The following is a 23,462-nucleotide window of genomic DNA, read 5'->3' as shown; positions in this document are numbered from 1 at the left end:
GACAGTCTGCAGTGGTACTTGGCGGTGTCTGATAAGATAAGATAAAATAATCCTTTATTTGTCCCACAGCAGGGAAATTTGCAACATTACAGCAGCAAAGGGATAGTGCAAACAGTAGAAAAAAAATACAAAGCAATACAGAAGTGTGGAAAATAAGTAAACTGTACAAAAACAAGAGCAGTATAATAAACAGTTTAGAAACACAAAGCAATATAATAAGGAAGCATTAAAAAGAAACAGAATGTTATGAAGAAACAGACCGAATAGCGGATTTTACATTACTGACCGATGGAAGTACAGATATTGCACATTTTTACAATACTGATATTGTACCTTAGTGCTTGGATTGTAAGCAGTTAAAAATAAAAGCAAGATATAATAATAAATAGACAGGCTGAGTGGTAGAATTTTCATTATTGCGTGTATCAAGTGTAGATATTTCGCAGTTAGTGTATACAGATACAGATATTGCACAAGAAGGATGATTGATTGTCAGTGGTTTTCATATTTGTGGTCTACTGGGAGTATTGTTGGTTGTATAGTCTGACAGCAGCAGGAAGGAAGGACCTGCGTTATCTCTCCTTCAAACACTGTGACTGAAGCAGCCTGTCACTGAAGGAGCTGCCCAGTCCTGTCATAGTGTCTTGCATGGGGAAGAACATGTTGTCCGTAAGGGATGATAGCCTGGCTATCATTCTCCTTTTTCCCACCACCTCCACCGGGTTGAGAGAGCATCCAAGAATGGAGTTGGCCTTCTTTATCAGTCTGTTAAGTCTCTTCCTGTCAGCTGTAAAGATGCTGCTGCCCTAGCAAACCACTCCATAGAAGATGGCTGATGCCACCACCGAGTCACAGAAGGTCCTCAGGAGTGCCCCCTGTACTCTAAAGGACCCAAGTCCCCTTAGCAGATAGTCAGCACTGTCCTCTCTTGTATAGTGCATTCATATATTCTGCTCAATTATATATTGGATGCACCCATACATAACGTTTCATAGGTGCTCAGTTGGATTTAGGTCAGGACAACAAGAGGGCCAGTCATTGGCATTAATGCCTTCATCATCCAAGAACTGCCTCCACACTCTTGTCACATGAGGCTGGGCATCTTTTTTCAATTGGGCTAAGTGACACAGTATTGCCAAACTATACAGAGAAGATGAAATCTAGCTGACAAGATTCAGGCTGGGGCACTTTGGACTGTGGAGTGGGCTACTGTTGGTAGGGAAACACCAGGGTGGTGTGATGGAGTGATAGATACTGTCCAACATGTGATGCTCCAGTGCCAACTGTGTAGCGGTTGCTGGTCTAATACTGGGGTGCCAGTCAGAGGGTCATTCTGACAAAAAACATAGGATCTCTAATTGAACACCAACAAAGGACTTGGCAGAGCCTCCAACTCCCTCACCAAACAATTGTACACCAGAAAAATGAGCAGCAAGCCACAAAACACCCAACACCATTCAGCTTCCCCGCAGTGTATTATACAAAAGCCCAAGTGCAAACAACAACCAACAACAATGCAAACAATAATATCAACCCGCACAGTTCAAACCCATGAACCCAAATACATGTTCATAATGCAAGGGAACCCGGCGACAGACGGATAACACAGGTCCCGTCTCCCGCTCCAAGCCAGAGTCTAAAAGAAATGAATCCATACACAAAGGAGATTAATGAGAATACCAGTGGCGTCACCAAGCATTTTTCCGGGGCTTCTGAAGATGTTATGACTCTAGTCTCGAACGTATTTTCAGTAGTGATGTAAGGGTAAATGCCCGACGAGGTGTCCATTATCAGGAATTAATGGACGACGCGGAGGCGTGAACCGTCTGACGCGAAGCTTCCGTGAAGTCCATTCATTCCTGATAATGGACACCTCGAAGGGCATTAACCCGCTTATACCATGGTCACTTACCAAAGAAATGAATATTAAATCAATTATTTATGCTTTAATATGTTTTACAGTTAAAATCATGAGTTTTTCACAAGCCACAGCTGAGCGGACTATTTAATCTCTGTAGTTCACAAGCGTTGCCATGGAAACCCGCTGTGGTCAGTGAAGGGAAGTGAGATGATGGCTAAACGTTAGGCTACATGATATTATTCAGAAGATGATTATTTCAGAAAGCCAGTGGACTCTTTACCGCTTGTGTGTTACAGAGGATGATGTGCAAAAAAAAGACTTGAGATATTACTTTCATGATTCATTGGCGTTCATTTATAGGCCCATGAAAAATCGTTTCAAATAGCCTAATCAACATCCAAATAGTAGTCAAAATCGTTTTTAATTGCAACAAATAATTCATAAGCATACAGTAGTCGAGATTAAATCATATAAACACATTAACAAATTAACGATTGTTTCCTATTTAAAATTAAATGCTACATTACCATTAATAGTGAAATCTGAAAGTGATATGGGTGGCATTTGAAGGACAGAGATTAACAGATTGAACACTGCATGTTGGGACATTTGGAGACGACAAGATGTTGCTCCAGCCTCGTCACTCCTGCGCTGACGGAGCCCAATAAGCCTGCAGGCTGCTCTCACACCGACAGGGGCGGACTGGGACTAAAAAACAGCCCTGGACTTTGACTCGGCCCAGCCCACAACAACCAGTGCGCATATGGTATGCGCTTCCTTCTTCTTCAATTTGATTGGCGGCCGGCCGGGTCATAGATATCTATGGGCTGGCTGGCATCCAATTTAAAGGCTGCCACCTAGCGGACTGGACGTGGAACAGTAGATTATCAGGGAGAAAAAGGAAAAAAAACAACAACAACAACAAAAAAAACGGTGATGACTGTGTGGAGGCCGCCGGCCGTCCTGGAGTACCGGCCTTTCTGTGATTCTCCAGAACCTCCAGATGGCCAGTCCGACCCTGCACACCGATGTCCCATGACGGTCATGATCTGACGAGTTTCCAGGCCGGCGTCAGAGAGCCGACCCACAGCTGTGCTCCGGAGGCTGTGATTGGTGTAGACCTGCGACAGGCCCACTTGAAAGGTACAATAATAAACATAATTAGGCTTGAGGTCAGAAGAGGGGTATAGGCCTACATTACTATTAGAATGTAGTGTGTTATAGCTACAGACCTCTTCGCTGATCTTTTTCAGCATGTTTCCAAGGTAGTGGACACCCATCAGCTCCCTGGAGTACCACACATCTGATGTCCAAAAGATTTTGCATCTGGTGGATATGTACTTTTTAAAACTTTTGACTGGACACAGTGGATCCCCGGGCCTGGCAAACATGAAGCCTCTTAGGTTTTCTTTATGTGGCTCATTCGGATCCTGATGATTTTTTGTGTGCGGGTTGTGCGCTAGGCTGACATATTCAACCCCATCCTCGTCTCTCTGGATGATGAATGATGTCATGGTCAGCTCACGGTTAGCCTCCCTGCCACACCAAGCCAAACACAGTTGGAGGTCAAACCAAACCTTTCTTACGAGGCCGACAGGTGTATCAGGAGACAGCGCAGGTGAATATCTAATCAGCTCAGGGTCCGATTCAGGGATACAGGGATCAAGTAAAGTAACTGTCCTGATCTGGTCCTAATGCCAAATTAAGCTAACGCCATGTCACACAACTTAAAGAAAAAAGGTTAACATTTATATAATATTATTTATAAAATTATGATGCTTTGTCAAACAGCTATGTCTGTGTATGTGTTATTCCAAATTGTCAACTATCTGTTTCATGGCACCAACGTGACATAACGCAGTACAATGTTAGTAGTTAACTTGTGGCCTGAATTGTAACTACAAATTATGTGGAACTGCGTTTTTCTGACACACTTACTTTGTGTGTAATTTCCCAATAAACACAGATAGGAGACGGGCATGGGTAGCAGCAGTGAGGAGAAAGGACTTTGTCCCGAGTGACTCCTCAGTCATCTGCAGCTGTCACTTCAGACCTGAGGACTTCGACAGGACTGGGCAGACTCCTAAAATTAATACTAGCTACTGTACACTGTATTTTTTGTAAATATGACCTAATAATGTAAACAGTTCTGTGTCCAGGCTCCCATGAGCACTGTGGTGTTATACATATGAGATTAAAGCAAAAAATTTGTGTAAACATGCAGCTCTAAGTCATTCATTTTCACTTGTACAAAACCAACATTTGTTAATCAGAATCTACCCTGCAGCTCGGCACAACCCTGCTGATACACTATTTTTTGCACATTGTGTGAAATGTGAATAAACATTTATAGTCAAAATTAATAATTAAATGACATCATGGTGGGCATTGTACATGTAGTAAGAAAAAAAGAATATCTATTACATGGGGAAAGTTTAGTTTAAATGTGTTGTATAACTATCACTGTTACTTTATCTACATAAGATCAAATATTTTGGTATGAAAAGCTGCATTTTTTTATTTAAACAAGTATCCTGTATCATAACTACATGTCTGACGATTGTAACAAACCAAACCGCATGAAAATCGGTTGAGAATTCAGCGAGTAATGATGATTTTAATCATAAATAATCTCCTGCCTCAATAGACATACATGCATTAGGCAGCGCGGCTCCACCTGGGCAAGATGGCGGCCGCATTGACGTATTGCTCCAATGAGGAGCACCGTTGAATGCGGCATCTACGTATATATATCTATGGGTAAAATCACAGTTAGCTTACAAACAGTTATTTACCACTACTAATAAATAAAAAAATGCCCAAGCTTTGTGCAACAATAGGCTGCAATAATAGGAAGAATGTATTTTCATTCCACCTGCTTCTCCATACGCATACACAGACATCCACAGAGCCTCTGTTCAACACGGTGGTGGGGAAAAGGGGGGGGGGGGGGTCGAGGGAGAACAGGCTCTGATTGGAGGGAGAGCCAACCACGCCCATTTAGGAGACAGGAAGAGTAACCGTTTTCTTAACATTGGATAAGCCTACAGTTGGGTATCTCCCTTCATCCAATATCTCTGATATATACAATCCATACCGGAAGTCAATCTTCTTCGTGTCTACGATACTGGAAGTCCATACCGCAAGTTTCATACATACCGGAAGTCCATAATTTAGTCCATTATTTATTTTAGCAATACATTTACAAACTTTGAAGGAACCAACAATTATAAATATATGTATATATATATATATATATATATATATATATATTATAAAATAAATAATAATAATAATACAATTATTTCAACAATTATTTTAAATACAATCATGTTTTGTTTGGAATAACACTGACCTCAGCAAGTTAAACCTACAAAAATTGCAGAAAATTAGAATTTTAGTTGGATTAATTTGAGCACTTTCATTTATTGGGCTACAGTTGCAACATGCAGATTACTATCAAGTCATTCAAAACAACTGAAAACCATGGACACAACAAATGTCATACTTACTCTTACATCAATATGGTTAATTGTAACTATTTAACTATTAAATGAACGTAATAATTAGATTGTCATATTGTCAGATGTATTATATTATATTTCAGGAACACATGTAAACACAATATTACACTATTGTACTGGCAACATAAAGAAGTAGACTTGAGTTCTCTTTTTTGTGAACAAGTTTTTATTCCAGATATCCATATCAATCTCAAAAGTAGAGAAAAAACAAAGGAAAAAAAAAAGGAAAAACAGTAAAATAATTTATTTGTTTGGCCTATAAAATGTAAGAAAATGGTATAAAATGTCAACCACTGTTCCACAAATCACAGGATCCCAAGATGCAGCCTAAAATATCTTGTTTTGTCCCAAACAAAATCATTAAACATTACTGTTACATGTAGAAGTATATGATCTCAAACAGATACTTCTCATCAACATACCATGGAAATGAACTGCATTTTCCGTATGATTTTTCAGGTGCCTCTGGATCGCGCTCTCATTTTTGGTTTTAAATTTGGGGCAGAGAGGACACCGAAACTCGGATGGTGAAAGGGTTGTGTGCCCCAGACTGGTTTCATCACTCAAAATAGAGGGGTGCATCTGAAAAAAGGTGAAGTCAATCAACATTGATAGCTGGTAAACATACTAAACATCAACCATATTTTACCGATCTAAAGGACTCATGGTGGAAAAGGCACTACAGCTATTTATGTATCCAGGTGTATGTGTATTAGTGCTCTGCATTACTAAAACATAATACAAATGTATTTTTTGCAGACACCCGGGGCTATGTATACATTATTTATCTGACCCGGTTAACCCTCGGGGGTCGCTCATGTCGTACACCACATGAAACGACTCTTGTTACTATTTTTAGAATATCTCTGGAAAAAAAAGCTGTATATAACTTGATTGTGCAGTGCAGGGTTGAGGTTATACAAACATTAATACACAAAGAGACCAGGCGAACCAAAAATTGGGAAAAATGGCTTGTGTGCAGTGAGTGTGTGCACAGATGTTTTACACCACAACACACCAAAAAGCAGAGGAACACATATTAACCCCGCTGCAAACTACACATCTAAATTAACCAACACATCAAGCGAGGGCAGTAATAGTCTCTGACAAACATTAAGGGCCCTATTTAGATGGTCTGAAACGCAAAGCGCCAGGCATGCAGTGCATTGGGTGTGTCCCAGTCACTTGCTCGTTAGACAGCGCGTTTTCAGACTGTGCGCCATGGCGGAGAGTCTAAAAGGGTTGGACTTACTCTGTGAATTAGTCATGGGTGTGTTTTGGGCCTATCATTCAATAAGCCAATCAGAGTGACACCACTGGAGCGCACGGTGGAGAGCTAGTTAGATGGCGGACCCACCAACTGGAAAGAGTGAGCGTTTTACAGCTGAGGAGACGATAAATGTATCTCTATATCGACTGTCCCGTCACATCTGATGTCAGATCAAAGGGGATTGGCACTGTTTGGCACATGTAATGGAAACCCAACCTGATTTGATTAACACAGCTGCAAACTAATAAGTCCACATCCCTCTCAGCCAGCCACAAACAGCCACAGCATCAGATAGATTCAGCATCTGTCATCTTAGAAAAGTCAAAAGAAAAGAAACAGAGTGAGACTGCGAGAGAGAAAGAGAGAGCGCGCGCACACGAGAGAAACGCTGTCAACAAATTGTAAATTATTCAATGTATTTTATTTTAACCCGAGAGGTTAGAGAGCCCAGCTCCCTCTCCTCCCTCCCTCATCCTGAACCCCCCCCCCCCCCCCCCCCCCACCCCTGCCTGAAGGTGCAGGAAGGGCTGGTCCCGTGGCTGCACCCGGGCCCGTCTGGTAGCTTGGACCTCCCGGATTATGATGATCATTATTACTGCGATTAGATCATTCTGATTAATGACTGACCATTAAGATGTGTTTCTGATAAATATTTTAATGTGCACAATAATAACCTTTCACATTGTAATTATATTTTTATTTGTTATCTTTTGCATATGTGTGGCTGCTCTGTGTGTGTTACTAACTTGTTTAACAGCGAAATACTGCACCATTGACTTTAGACCAGGTTTTTGTTGGTCACTGGCGCATTTGCTTTTTACCTCATCTAACTATCAACGTGCCATGACTGCGCCTGACCACTCCTCATTTTAAGACCAACACACCCAGAGAAGCGCAAGTTCATTTGCTAGTTAGACGACAAGGGCGCAGGGTGTGAAAATGACAACTGCGCTTGCATCTAAATAGCAATGACACTTGCGACATGGATTATGAGCCCTCCGCCGTCTGCTTTAGACCATCTAAATAGGGCCCTAACACTGTTTACACACAGACATTGATGAAAGGGAGCACAACATACCTTGAGCAGCTAACGTTAATTTAATACCAATCATGCCCTCGTTTTTACACAACAAATGTAGCTAAACCCATCCAGTGGTAGTAATTTGTGCATGCCGAGATTACGTAGAATTGCATTTTAGAGAACATCACACAGGTGTTACAAGATAATGAAGATGGCAGTGCGTATAAACGCAGTGGCTTGGTACTCTATGCTAGTGCTAGCTACTAGCTAGTACTGCTATTGCTAAGTGCCGAACAGAATTTCGTTGTACAATGTACAATGACAATAAGGTTGTCTAATTCTAATAATTAAAAGACTTGTTCTCTTACCACTCTTTCTCTTAGTCGTGTGTGTATTGTTTGCATTCTTCTCTTCGTCTTCTCCGTTGTCTTCTTCCTCTTCTTCTTCGGCGAATAATACACACACAGACCAACTTCCGGTATGGACTTCCAGTATGGATTGGATATATGGCGGCGCCCATGTCCGCCATCATGTCTGCAGCTGGGTCCCTCTCCCGCGACCGGCTCTGTGCAGCTGGGAAAGGCTTGAGGCGAAGCAGGCTCACAGCTTATGTGTTTATTACTTTCTTTTTCATTTTAACCCACACCATGATCTTTTCCTAACCCTAACCAAGTGGTTTTTGTGCCTAAACCTAACCAGACCTTAAGCACAGGGCATCATGATGATTTCGGGACGGACTTCGGAACAATGGGTTTAATATGGTCGGAACAATGGGCTGTCGGAACAATGGGCAGTTCCCCATTCACACAGTGGTCAAGAGTGCTGGACCGGAAGTGTCGCACAAAAAACCAGAAGCTGGCTGCGTTCTGTTTTGCCTCTGTGTTTCCGTGAAAAATAAGGTGAATAATGCTGCATTCGTTTGGCAATCCAGGCCGGTCATTCCTTGTCGGATTTATATGACCGTATGACACGTCTGATCTGAAAGCATTTCATTGCAACAGTCCGGAAAACATGGCGGCACGCCGTAAGTTTGTTTTTGTTTGCATAGTTGCTGAGCACCAGAGAATAGCCATAGCCATAGACTTTGCTGGTTCAAACGACTTTAGGCTACAACAGGCTTGCACAGACTTTTTTTCCAACACAAATCAACAGTGGAAATAGAAATGCCATTGCAAAGTACTTGTATGATTTTTACAACACAAACGCTTAATTAAACAGCATATACGAGGACAAATTGAGGACAAATAACTTTGTTTACCATTCACAATGTGCGCAGCCATCTTCGTCATGACGTCAGTTCTACCAACTCGGTCTACCTGGACCTTGCCCGAGTTAGACCTCCGGGTAGAACGGGTGTTCTTTTGTACCTTTCCGGACCGGAAACCGTATCAATCCCTGTTCCGGCTACCAATAGAATGCAGCATAACACCTTTTAACGGACACCCTGCAGCCAATCAGAATTGAGTATTGACCCAGACCATGGTATCACATGGGATATACACACTGTGATTGGCTCATCGCGTTTGAGGGCAGGACTTAGGACAATGCCATAGGTCAATAGAATGAGGCTATACCCACCAAAACGAGACTGACAGCACTGTAAGCCAATCAGAGTCAGCAGAACGCCATTGTGGGGCCGGAACCTAAAGCCCGTCATGTTCGCCCGGATTAATTTGAACACATCACAATGTCCGTCTGCCAGGAATGTTTACCGACAGAATTACCATTTCACGGCAAAACAACAACGGTAAGAGAAATATTACAATTATGGCTCGGCGAAACGATTTCTGTTGTTGTTGTTCTTTGGCCTCTATCTGAAGCTTTGGTGGATATGTGTAGAAACAGCAGAGTCTCTGCTTTCATTTGAGATAAATGGCGTGTTTTGCATAACATGGCGTTGAGGTAGAGCCCGAAATATGCAGTGTGGGTCGGCACATCGGTGCTGTATGGTGTTTGATTTGTTGTTGTTTATTTAGTTGTTGTTTGAGCTGTGTTTGGGGCACATAAAAAGGGTTTTTACAGCCTTGTAGCCCATCACTCACTATATTTCTCGTGATCAGTGCATTGTTTCACTCTGGGGAGTGGGAAGAAACCCCCAGACCCCCAGGTAAAAAACACTTTAACACTTCAGGGCTAAAGCCCTGGATGTTTTCAGCTCCTAGCAACGCCCCTGGAGAATACATTGGTTGTGGACAAAATCAAGTTTGTTGCTTTCATCTGTAAGCTGAGCTGTGAGCTGATTCATGAGATGCTGAATCCTTCCAAGTCTGATGATCTGTCTCAAGGTGATTAGTATTCTCATGGTAATCCATATCCTTCAGTGGAACGCCAGAAGTTTAATTGCTAATGGGCAAGAGTTTACGAAGGTTGTAGATGATCTGGAAGTTATACCTGATGTTATGTGTATACAAGAAACGTGATTAAGACCACACTTGGATTTTGTCATGCCAGGCTACAGCTTGGTCAGATGTGACAGAATTGGTAAACAAGGTGGAGGGTGTGTGACGTTCATTAAGAATACATTAAGAATACTTTACATATATACCATACAGGAAAATTGATGTATCAAATGAGTATGAATGCATAGTGATAGAAATGTGTAGTCCCAGAGGAAGTATTAGATTAGTCAGCTTTTATAATCGTTGCAGGAGCTTATAAATACAGATGTTTCGTGAGATCTCAGAAAGTGTTAATAGAAGAGAAATATGGTGTGGCACACAGTACTTTATGGGGAAGTGATTATACAGATGCAAACAGAGAAGTAGTTGAAGAATTGATTGAAGAAAGATCACTTGTGTGTCTAACTGATGGAAGAGGCACTCGAGGAGATGTTAGAAGAAATACAGTGTCATGTTTAGATCTGACTCTAGTCTCTGGGAATTTGAGTAATTTATGCAAATGGAATGTAAAGGATCATACAAACATAGGGAGTGATCACTTTATGATATTATGCTCTATAAATTTTGACTTCCATGTGCAGGAAGGATATGCAATAGAAAGATAGTGCTTTTCTAAAGCTGACTGGGGAAAATTTAAAGAATGTTATATTAATGCCACAGAAAGAATATCCATAGAGGGCGATATAGATAGCTGTACAGCAGCAGTGACTTCCATTATAATTGATGCTGCCTCAACATGTATTCCCAAGAACACTGTGAACTGGAAAAAGAAAACCGTTCCATGGTGGAATGATGATTGCAAAACTGCTATTAAAGAAAGGAATCGTGCATTCAGAATTCTAAGAAAACATTTAAGTCAAGATGCCTGACAGGGCTTGACAGTGCGAGCGTTTCACTCGCATTTGCGACTAAAAATAGGTGTGTGCGAACTGTAAAAAATATTTAGGGGCACGTGTGCACATGAAAAAATCAGCCGAAGCAGCCTATATTTTTGTCAATAAAAAAATATGATAATCTAACCGCAAATGTTGGAGGAACTCCAGCCGCCGTCCCTCTTCCCTCTTCCCCATGTGACACGGTTAAGAACCACACCGCCCGCGGAAGCGCCGCGAATAGCCTCGAAGCGCCGAGAAGTGAAGCCAGTTTCCTTTCGGTGCCCATGTTAACCGATTGTGTCATCCACACCGGCCGCACCGCGCAGCTCCGCCGCCGGCCCTGCAGCGATCATTTCGGCGTCTGGTCTATTTTCTGTGCGAGCCGCAAGCTAATGTGTCAAGCTGGGTAGTTACCCATGATGGAAAAACAGCCCCAAATGTGACGAAGACAACAGCTAGGAGCAGAACCACTTGTCGACCAGTGTGGAGAAATGCGCGTCTGATGTGAACGTAAGTGCTCTGGCTCGCGGGAGAATTTCGGTGCGCTGCGCTTCGCAGGCAGTAATTTTGGGCCGGGCCTTTTTTTTTTTTTTTTTTTTTGGTCATGTCATGATACCTATTGGTACACAAAACTGGTAGATCGGCCCATTAGTCATGATTGATTCTGGGCTGGACCAATTACAGCCGAGGGCCGATGCCCCCCCCCCTCCCACTTGGGCCTCGGCTGCTAGTCAATCAATCATACAGAGAGAGAGGAGATTGACAAAATTGAGAAGAAACTCAAAGGAGGTGCGGAAAAAATAAGAGAGAAAAAGAGACAAGCCCTTTAGGAAGATGCTGCCAAATGTGTTAAAATAACACAGATGTTTGCTGGCTATGGCGGAGCTTCTTCAGCGGCAGCATCAGTGACCGCACCCGCACTGGCATCCAAAGCAGCCGCAGCAGGTAATGATGGCGGAGGTGGCCGTCAGCAGGTGGATGAGGCGAAGGGGAGGCAGGAGGAGGAGACCCGCGGCCGCCGCATTATATAACGACGGCACAGTCGGTGCGACTGGAGGGGAATTTGAACTTCAGGTAAGAAGTGATGAGTCTATCTGGGTCAGATATGAATCAAGTTTAGTTGATAGTTGATTTTCGTTGTGCTTGCTAACTCTTAACACAGCATAGTTATGAGTAGGCCATTTAACAATTTAGCTGGCTTTTGAGCAGCATGACGGGGTTTCTCTACTGCTGGGCTGTTTCTGTGATGTTATACTAGTGATGGTGATCTTAGTGCTTCAGTAACTTTATTTTATTCATTTAGTTAAGTAGTCTTTATTAGTTAGGTAGTAAAATATTTCAATGTCTATTAATTGATATAAGTGCACTATGCAGTAATTCTTTACTCTGAAACAGCTAAAGCTCAACAGAGCAAAAATGTTCATGTAAAACCAAATGATGAGGCTAGTATTCATCATAAACCCTCTACACTTGCAGATATAATTTAAATTGAATCAAATTAGGATTTGCCAGGAGATGTGATGCTGCTCATTAACATAAAAGTGGCTTGGAGTTGAAGGTAACTACTTAAATGTATTTGTCTTTTATACATAAATATCCTCTTTATTCTAGATATGTTGTGTTTTTATCTTATTGTTTTTTTACTGACATGTAACAGCAAGCTCTTGTGGACAATAATTACCTGTATTTTGTTTTTATTGTGGGCATGTTTCCATTCAATTTAAAATATCCCTTCACTTTTTAAAGGTTGCCATGTTTGAGGAAGTATTATGTGTTGCTGTGCTGTTTATTGATGTGGTGAGTACATAGTCTATGAAAATATTACTAAATCTGTCATTTATTCATTTTAATATTCATCAATGATCATGTCTCACCTCTGTTCCTCACTGTCCAATTTTCAGGATCCCATCATACGTTCATTGTTCAGGAGGTTCACTAGACCAAGCAGCCTTTTGGGTTCCTCTAAGTAAGTACTGTATAGAATAATGGGACTGGGAGGATGGTGTAGGTTTAAATTTATTAGACAAGTACATATACACCAACAAGACAGTGTACAAGTGGTGTCACAAGAAAGTTTGTTTTCATTCATAGGCTTCATTGTCTTTCCATCAATACCTGGTGGGCCGGACTAGGCTCAAAATGCCTGGGCTGATTTTTTGTCCCAGTCCAGCCCTGCTGACACACTTATTTTGTGTGTAATTTCCCAATAAACACAGATAGGAGACGGGCATGGGCAGCAGCAGTGAGGAGAAAGGACTTTGTCCCGAGTGACTCCTCAGTCATCTGCAGCTGTCACTTCAGACCTGAGGACTTCGACAGGACTGGGCAGACTCCTAAAAATAATACTAGCTACTGTACACTGTATTTTTTGTAAATATGACCTAATAATGTAAACAGTTCTGTGTCCAGGCTCCCATGAGCACTGTGGTGTTATACATATGAGATTAAAGCAAAACTTTTGTGTAAACATGCAGCTCTAAGTCATTTATTTTCACTTGTACAAAACCAACATTTGTTAATCAGAATCTACACTGCAGCTCGGCACAACCCTGCTGATAAACTATTTTTTGCACATTGTGTGAAATGTGAATAAACATTTATAGTCAAAATTAATAATTAAATGACATCATGGTGGGCATTGTACATGTAGTAAGAAAAAAAGAATATCTATTACATGGGGAAAGTTTAGTTTAAATGTGTTGTATAACTATTACTGTTACTTTATCTACATAAGATCAAATATTTTGGTATGAAAAGCTGCATTTTTTATTTAACCAAGTATCCTGTATCATAACTACATGTCTGACGATTGTAACAAACCAAACCGCATGAAAATCGGTTGAGAATTCAGCGAGTAATGATGATTTTAATCATAAATAATCTCCTGCCTCAATAGACATACATGCATTCATAGACATATATACATAGACGCTGCATTGACTGCCGCTGCCTATCAGAGCTGATGTCCTCGCCGGCCGCCATCTTGGATGGGTCTCGCTTCGCCTCCACAGTGCATTCACTTCTATTGAGGAAGGAGCTGTATGCACAAGTAAAATAGAATAACTCACTGAATTTTCAACTGATTTTCACGAGGTTTGGTTTGTTACAAACGGCACACATGTAGTTATGATACAGGATGCTTTTGTACATTAAAAATGCGGGATTTCATGCTTTAATACTTTCTGCAGATAGCAACAGCATGTTATTTAGGTCATAACACAGTTCTTTTATTCACCTCAACCTCAGAGTTGGGGGGGGGCCATGACGATGTAGGTGTGGCGACGTACTTATCAACGATGACTTGCACTGGCGACGGAGTAAGTCAGCCAGTTCAGACGTTGATGTCACACGAGAGTCTCCTGCGGTAGGATTACCCTGGCACTATCCACCCGCCATACACTGCTGCAGGATAGGGTGAACCCAAAAACGACGGCATTTGGCCCTCCGACGCATTTGGGACCTCCAGAGCAGGTAAACAACAAAGCAGCGATGGTGGTTATCTCAGCCATGGTCGTCAGTGACGTCTTGACGCCCCGACGTCCAGTTGTTGATGCCGAGATGGAGGAGAAACTTATCATTGCGGTGTGCGGCTACCCGGAGCTATATGATACTACATGTCTACTCTGCAGAGACCGCAACAAAAAGGAGCAGGCTTGGGTGAAAGTCGCCGAGGAGACTGGTCTACTTGGTAAGTTCTGTAAATATGTGTCTTTTATTAGTTTGCAGAATGGTTGTACTATGAACGTTAGCACTAGCTTAGCTCTGGTTAGCACAGCCGGCTTCCCCGCTACTCGCGCGAATGACGCGATAACGCGAATTAACAAAATGGTCCAGCGTCCAAACCCGCGCGTTACGGGCGGCGCGTTACTCGCGTCACGCGCGTGTAATTCGCTTCACTCGCGCCCGGTGTGAATGCAGCCCACTGAGCAATAGACGGATATTAGATGTCTAGTTATTTTTTAGACGGAATTAAGACGTTGCACTTTAATCCAGTATTCGATAACTATTAATTAAAAAAACAACTGTAAGGTGCATAACTGATCTCCAAATACTTAACTAAAATAATAATGATAGCTGTTGAAAGATATACAGTATAGTATAGATATAGTCGAGATTTATACGTCTAAATCTCTACTGCATTTCAACGTCTAGATATAGACCGAATCTAGACAATTGAATTTAATCCATTATTCAGTAGTTGTTTATTTAAAATAATAACTGCACGTTGCAGAACTGATCTCTAAACATTGGACTAAAATCATTTTAATAGCCATAATTGTTATAAGGTGTAGTTTAGATGTAGACGTCTAATATCCCGCATTTCAACATCTATAATTAGACCATGTTTTGTAATTATATATTTTTTTATTTTAATATTAGGAGAGAAAAAAACAAACAACAATAATCTGATGGAATAGCCAACTCTTTCTATGTGCAGTGCCCAAGTACAGCTGTGGGAGGCAGCAATTGCTTTTTCGTGGGTCGAGCTCATCGTTGTAGCATTGTAGCCTTGTTTACACCGTAGCGTGACTGGTGTTTTCGCCTTATCCCGTCAAAACGTATAAATCCCAAAAAATCTTCGGTTCATCTGAAAGCCCGGGTCCTGCTGAGCACTCGACAACAAAGTTGGTCGGTGAAATTCCATTCGATTATTAAATATCGGGTGTTTTTTTCCTCCGTCTCGGTAACACTGGCTGCCACCATGTTACCTGCGCTGTTGACAAAAATGCAGCCACCTTATTGGTGTATCACGGTCACGTGACGCACCGTGAAACCACTTCCGGGAAAAATCTTATTCCGCTCAGAGCGAAGTAGTCCGTGATAAAAGTTATCGGCATGGCCGCAAGGCCACGAGATCAGCGACGAAAAAAACATTTGGTAGCTCTGCAAGACCCCTGCTTTACACCCATATGGAGATCGTACGACCATAACATGAAAACGGCTTCACCTTGTAGACTGCGCAACTTCCGGCTGAAGAATACTTGTGCATATTGACTACAGTACTTTTTTGGCTATTTAAATGTTTCTTGTGAATATCTTCATAAATTGACAAATTGTCATTAATGTATTAGATGTTTATGAAAATATGCATTAATGATATTTTGCTAATTTATTAAAATATTGACTGAAACCATTGAGCTTTTTTTTTTAGGTCTATTAGATGTCTAATAGACGTCTAGTCTAAAAATGGTCTAACAGTGGTATAGAAATGAAAGTTTATTAGACGTCAAAATTTAGTCTATACCTCTAATAGACGTCTAATCAACGTCTAAGTCTATACCTGGGTTTATATTTGGTATAAGCATGAACGTCAGGTGAACGTCTAAAATGTAGACGTCTAAATGTAGACGTCTATTGTATGTGATTTAAACGTCTAAGTTTTTTGGGAAACTACACACAAAATAAGTGTGTCAGAAAAACGCAGTTCCACATAATTTGTAGTTACAATTCAGGCCACAAGTTAACTAACGTTATACTGCGTTATGTCACGTTGGTGCCATGAAACAGATAGTTGACAATTTGGAATAACACATACACAGACATAGCTGTTTGACAAAGCATCATAATTTTATAAGTAATATTATATAAATGTTAACCTTTTTTCTTTAAGTTGTGTGACATAGCATTAGCTTAATTTGGCATTAGGACCAGATCAGGACAGTTACTTTACTTGATTAGCTTAAAAGAAGGATCACTTTTTCAGATATATATCTCATTAAACATGTTCGTAACAGTAGAATATTGTAAAACAACTTCTTACCTGTGGAATGTCATTCCCTTCTGCTTGGTTTTCACACTTCTTTCGTTCGTACACCCAAATGCAGTGCAAAAATGTGGCATTTTTGCCGAGTCTGACATGGGTCAGCCGCCATCTTGCCTAGGTGCTCTGACCGGTTCAGACCGTTCAGAGCACCTAGGCAAGATGGCGGCGGTATTGACGCATCCCATCCACCTTATTTTTCACGGAAACACGGAGGCAAAACAGAACGCAGCCAGCTTCCGTTTTTTTGTGCGACACTTCAGGTCCAGCACTCTCACCACTGTGTAAATGGGAATCGCCTTGTTGTTTACCTTGCTGAGTTTAGCTATATATATGTATATATCACATTTTTCACGTCACGATATCACCGTTTAGACTAATCTGATGTTTGTAAAGTCTATAAACACAATGACTGAACAAACATTAGTATTTTCTCTGTGTGTAATTAATAACATGGTTATCGTACATTAGCTGGGCTAACCGTTAGCTGTTAGCTGTTAGCCGTGTCTGTAATAACTCACAAAGTGGCCTGTGAAAAAAATATTTTCTCCAGCGGATGTCTTAGTTACAACACGATTGAGCTAACTGGAGTAGTTTCATGTCATATCCGACAACGGGAGGCTTTTAACAGATGACGATCCTGATGCTAGCTTTGCTGCTGCTGTTAACGTTAGCTGTCCCTGTCAGTTGCAGCCACTGATGCTTTCTAGACATCGTGATTTCCCCAAACTGAATAAATACCACACATAGCAACACAAAACTGCTTTGCTAGCTCAATCATGTTGTAACGGCTGGATGATTGATGCGTACATGCTGATTCAGGTGCTATCAGAGCCGATCCGCGCATCACTATGGCTTAATGATCAACTCAGTCAATTAAAACAACCCGTCCTGTGTTAGGAGTGTATGTCGCTGACAGAAAGAAAGAAAGAAAAGGGGAAAAAAGATAGAAAAGCAGCGTACACCTCACATATTTATTTCTCACAGTTGCGCACACGTTTGGCTGGCATGCAGAAGCACCGTCTGTGTGTCGAGGGTACGAGCCGCAGCTTCAGCTGCTCAAGTAGAGAGGCTGTGTAGCCCGGTGTGTTTTTTCGCTGATTCAGTTCTGCAGGTTCTCTGCTGGTACACTGGAGACGGGGATCAAGCAGTTTGTCTCACTCGGGATAGATTGTGCTTTTTTGGTTCGTAGTTTATGATTGACGTGCGATTTATTCGCTTTTAGGGGGAATAAATTTCCATTATAACGGAAACGTGGGCACAGTTATCTATACAAAATACACAGACTAACTAACTAACTAACTAACTAACTGATTGACTAACATAAACAACTGAAAACTGAAAAAAAAATAGCTTGCACTGTTAGCTCCAGTAAGGGAAAGCATGAGGGAAAGCGGCTGACCGGAAGTCACGCACAAAAAAACGGAAGTTGATCACTATTTACTTCCTTGTTTGAAAATAAGGTGGATAAGCCATGTGCGTCATCTATGTATATATATATCTATGGGGAAGGACGTCTCATGTCTCTTAAACCGACAATGCTCGCTCATCGCTCCTAGCGCTAGCTCCTCACGTTTTTTCCTAGGTGGGAGGGGCTAAACAGCTAGCAAAGTCGGCTAGCAGTAGCACTAGCAGTAATTTAAGAGACTTGGGATGGACCCATGGAACTATTGAGAGGCTCCGCGAACCGCCATTGCTGTGAAAAAAATGGCCCATTAGAGTGAACGAAGATGACGCGACTCTATTCAAGGACTCTGGTTTACAGTGTAAAAAGACAGAAAATACAGAACACATAATTATGGAATGCAATAAGACCAAGGTACCTTTTAGACCAAGGTACATTTTAACCGTTTGTTTTCTGGGAATAACTGACACAATGAGAAACCAGAAACAAGTCGTTTTTTCGTTTTTGGCAAGAAAATGAAAAAACGAAATTCAGCTCAATTTCTTGTTTTCTGATCCTATTGCAAAAAACAAATTTACCATTTCGTCTCATTGGTGGGCGGGCTCTCAGCACTCCCTTGCTTCTGATTGGCTAACGTGCTCTGTCACTTACATTTGGGCTGTGCCCTTCAAAATAAGGTTACCTCTTGGCCTTTACGCCAGCAGTATGTCTCTGCAGACCCGGAGGCTGCAGATTCGACCCACACAGACAGGCAATGAAGTAATACAACAGCGTTTTATTGTATTGCCTGTTAATATGCAGCTGATAGACCATGAAAATTAAAGCTCTATAGTAAGTTTTCTTCAGGATGTACTGTGAACAGTGAAGTCTGCTCTCAGTAAAACTATCAACATGACAGCAAGCACGCCAAAAGTAGTTATTAAAAATGACCAGCAGGTGTCGCACTGCATCAAAGTTGTCATCAAAAATACAAATATGAATGAATAGGCCTATGTTGACAGTCAGATGGGAAAAAACTGATGTACATCTATGGAAAGGCATTTACTATAGGCTACTATCAGTTAGAGTTAAGCTGTCACTGGACTTTCCCCTCAGTTGTGGTCACATGGAGACACTTGATAATAATAATAACAATAATAATAATTATAATAATAATAATAATAATTGTGCAGACAGTTTAGAGATTCACACTACCTGCTATGGTGGAGTAAAAAGAACCATCTAGTTTTTATTGCAAGTGGAAATTTTATATATATGTGTGTATATAATATATATATATATATATACATTTATTACATTCATTATTGCAAATAATGTGTAATCTCATTTAAAATGATAAAAATCTGTGTGAAGCTTTAGACACGTAGGATGAATAATAATGAATAATGATCTCTATCGATGTGATTGGTCGCACTGATGGAACATAATTCATATAGTCTAATATTGGAGATTATTAATATTTGTGAGTGAGCAGGATCGTGGTGCAGCTGCAGAATGTAGCTTGAAAGTGAGTTTCTTTAATAGTCTGAACGTGTTTTAACAGCATTGAACAGTTTATCAGATTCCAAGAAACACTGTTTTGTATATAACATGCAACGTTTTGTACATGTAGCATTGTGTTGTACTGTATATAGCATGTATCATAGGCTACATACTATCCTCTATTCATTTGTACTATTGATCTTAGATCATGTGTATATTTTTACTCAAATTGTTTTGATTGTATTCTTCTCCCATTTTTATATTTGCACTGTGTGTCAATGCCTGGGTTCAATAAAGGACATCTTAGTCTTACCACTTAGCACAATTTTGTCTGTAGCTGCTATTCATCCGTACCCTACCTGATGTGGTTGTGATATTCAGAGAAGAAATAATATCTAGGTATGTGTATTAAATAAAGTTGATTTGACTCTATCTGTATCTTTGCCTGTGTTCAAATACATGTTCAAATGTACAACTGACACAAAAATGTTGTTTTTTTAATGCAAAACATTTGGTGAAACACCAATAACAATAATAACAATAATATACAAACATATAATATACAACAATATAACAATAATAACGGAACTTGGAACTTGTAATTGATTGAACTTTTTATGGAAGGGACTTCAAAAAGGCCAGTGCCGTGGACAGCCCAGCAACCTCTGCGTACAAAGGATCCTTGTCCCGGCACTTCAGGCACGTGGAGGATGTGCTCCTCCACTCCTCAACGCATGGGGGATAGTATGTAGCCTATGATACATGCTATATCCAGTACAATGCTACTTGCTACATGTACAAAACGCTGCATGTTATATACAACAGAGTGTTTCCTGGAGTCTGATAAACTGTCCAATGCTGTTAAAACACGTTCAATTAAAACGTTCTATTAAAGAAACTCACTTTAAAGCTACATTCTCCAGCTGCTCACTCAAATATTAATAATTTGCAATATTAGACTATATGAATTATGTTCCATCAGTGCGACCAATCACATCGATAATGGTAATGGACCTGCATTTGTATAGCGCCTTTCTAGTCATCTAGTGACCACTCAAAGTGCTTTTTACACTACGAGTCACATTCACCCATTCACCCATCCCTCATTGGCCGAGGCTACCATACAAGGTGCCACCTGTTACTCAGTTTTAACACACTCACACACCGATGGAACAGCCATCTGGAGCAATTTGGGGTTCAGTATCTTGCTCAAGGATACTTCGACATGCAGCCTGGAGGAGCCCGGGATCGAACCGCTGATCTTTCGATTTGTGGATGACCCGCTCTACCTCTGAGCCACAGCCGCCCCGATAGAGATCGTTATTCATTGATCCTACATGTCTAAAGCTTCACACAGATTTTCATAATTTTAACTGAGAATACACACTATTTACAAAAAAACATTTCAGTGCAGGCGCTGCTCTGACAGACTGACAGCTGTCTGATCCATGTGCACAGAGGCACAGACTTATAAAAAAAAAACAAAAAAAACTTCCACTTGCAATAAAAATGACTTTTTTTTATTCTGAGTGAATTAATTCTGTGTAATATTTGAAAGTGAAGACAAAAGACGATGTTCAAAGAAATGATGTGCATAAAATCAGTAGCCTAACTTCAGATAGTCCATGGACTATCAGTTATTCCCAGAAAACGGTTAAAAGGTACCTTGGTCCTCAGGGTACCTTGGTCGTAGGTAATCCTTTTTTTCTAAATTAATTAATTTATTTTTTGTTTGTTTGTTTGTTTTTTTGTTAAATCTCGGTTAAACATTAAATAATAGTAATTTATCTGCATACTCCGGTACAGTAGGTGGTGGTATGCACCTTCTAAAGCCAAGTTTGCAATCCGCCATAAAACGAAAAGAAGAAGAAGAAGAAGGAGAAGGAGGAGAAGAAGAAGAACGACGTAAGGACGTATTGTTAGTGTACTTTCCACGTTAACGACTCTGCTATACAAGTTAGCATGTGCGCCCTCGAAGGTTCAGCATAATTTACGTTCTCAGTTAATGCACATCGGAATATTCACATCTTCGGCAACAGCATGAGCACGTTATGGATGGGGAACGTGAGTTGTATAACGTTATACATTTTTATTGCAATGAATCATTAAGTATGACCACTGTGTTAGCTATGTTAACATACATTATATGACTGGAAATGTATCAAGACCCCCGTTAGAAAAACAAAACTTTAATATTAACTGACCTTGTTTGTCGAAGAGCTGGCATCGAGTAGCTCATGGACTAGTGTTAATTTCTGGTTATTCGGCACATCAGTAATACAACACGGATAACTCCGTTGAAGTAAAGCCTACGTCTCAATGAACTCTCCTCTTCACTGCGGTGGATGAGATACGGTTAGGCCCAAACGCGGGTTAGGTAAAGTTGGAAAGATATTGGCAGATTCGAACTTCCGGGATCAATAACTCTTCAGTGAAACGTTGTTAAAACACAAAACACGCATATTTTCAATCGTAGTAAGATAGACAACGAGCTACAACATAATAATCATCAAAATGAGCCGTCCTCGGAGCCACACCAAGAACATTGGTGTTTACGTGCAGCCGGCTGTGAGCGCAGCGCGCAGGGACCGTCTACAAAGTGCAACACCGAAAAGAGATTATACAAAAATATTCAATAACGTCACTATAATACAGTGTAGTGTCACCAAACTCACTCCATACGTCACTGGTCTCCTACAGAGTACACTACAACACTTGGTTGGAAAGAAAGGCATTTTAAATAATTTCTGGGAATTTTTATTAGGAATATTAATCAATAATTTCAATATGATGCAGTGTAGTGTCACCAAACTCACTCCACACTTCATTGGTCTCCCACAGAGTACACTACAACACTTGGTTGGGAAGGCAGGCATTTAAAATAATTTTTGGGAATTTTTATTAGGAATATTAATCAATAATTTCAATATGATACAGTGTAGTGTCACCAAACTCACTCCACACTTCATTGGTCTCCTACAGAGTACACTACAACACTTGGTTGGGAAGAAAGGCATTTTAAATAATTTTTGGGAATATTTATTAGGAATATTAATCAATAATTTCAATATGGTGCAGTGTAGTGTCACCAAACTCACTCCACACTTCATTGGTCTCCTACAGAGTACACTACAATACTTGGTTGGAAAGAAAGGCACTTTACATAATTTCTGGGAATTTTTATTAGGAATATTAATCAATAATTTCAATATGATACAGTGTAGTGTCACCAAACTCACTCCACACTTCATTGGTCTCCTACAGAGTACACTACAACACTTGGTTGGAAAGGCAGGCTTTTTACATAATTTCTGGGAATTTTTATTAGGAATATTAATAATTTCAATATGATACAGTGTAGTGTCACCAAACTCACTCCACACTTCATTGGTCTCCTACAGACTCCACTACAACACTTGGTTGGAAAGGCAGGCATTTTACATAATTTCTAGGAATTTGTATTAGGAATATTAATCAATAATTTCAATATGGTGCAGTGTAGTGTCACCAAACTCACTCCACACTTCATTGGTCTCCTACAGACTCCACTACAACACTTGGTTGGAAAGAAAGGCATTTTACATAATTTCTGGGAATTTTTATTAGGAATATTAATCAATAATTTCAATATGATACAGTGTAGTGTCACCAAACTCACTCCACACTTCATTGGTCTCCTACAGAGTACACTACAACACTTGGTTGGAAAGGCAGGCTTTTTACATAATTTCTGGGAATTTTTATTAGGAATATTAATAATTTCAATATGATACAGTGTAGTGTCACCAAACTCACTCCACACTTCAATGGTCTCCTACAGACTCCACTACAACACTTGGTTGGAAAGAAAGGCATTTTACATCA

General features: G+C 40.6%; 1 protein-coding gene and 2 long non-coding RNA genes across 6 annotated transcripts in view; 2 read left to right on the top strand and 1 right to left on the bottom strand.

Annotated features, from left to right (window-relative positions):
• Positions 1-2,263: 2,263 nt before the first annotated feature.
• Positions 2,264-22,188, bottom strand: LOC144467476 (uncharacterized). Its single transcript, XR_013493671.1, has 3 exons — positions 21,803-22,188; positions 3,094-3,397; positions 2,264-2,996 (listed from the first exon to the last, which is right to left on the bottom strand). It is a non-coding gene; the product is annotated as an uncharacterized LOC144467476 (long non-coding RNA).
• Positions 11,655-13,797, top strand: LOC144467475 (uncharacterized). Its single transcript, XR_013493669.1, has 4 exons — positions 11,655-12,024; positions 12,697-12,747; positions 12,852-12,916; positions 13,167-13,797. It is a non-coding gene; the product is annotated as an uncharacterized LOC144467475 (long non-coding RNA).
• Positions 21,484-23,462, top strand: part of LOC117263743 (tRNA selenocysteine 1-associated protein 1-like) — a 33,778-nt gene continuing 31,799 nt past the window's right edge. For 2 of the 4 annotated variants that reach the window (XM_078176124.1, XM_078176125.1), the window contains exon 1: positions 21,506-21,662. Coding sequence is in view for 2 of the 4 variants with exons in the window: in XM_078176123.1 (XP_078032249.1) it covers positions 21,639-21,662 (24 nt within the window). In the remaining 2 variants the exon portion in view is untranslated. Of the gene's footprint in view, positions 21,663-23,462 lie in introns of all 4 variants that reach the window. The other 2 variants (XM_078176123.1, XM_033637364.2) reach the window with 2 other exon arrangements.

This window comes from Epinephelus lanceolatus, chromosome 16 (genome assembly GCF_041903045.1).
Source record: "Epinephelus lanceolatus isolate andai-2023 chromosome 16, ASM4190304v1, whole genome shotgun sequence".
Lineage (NCBI taxonomy): Eukaryota > Metazoa > Chordata > Actinopteri > Perciformes > Serranidae > Epinephelus > Epinephelus lanceolatus.
The sequence above is the reverse complement of the archived record's forward strand: the minus strand, read 5'-3'. Positions and strand labels throughout refer to the sequence as shown.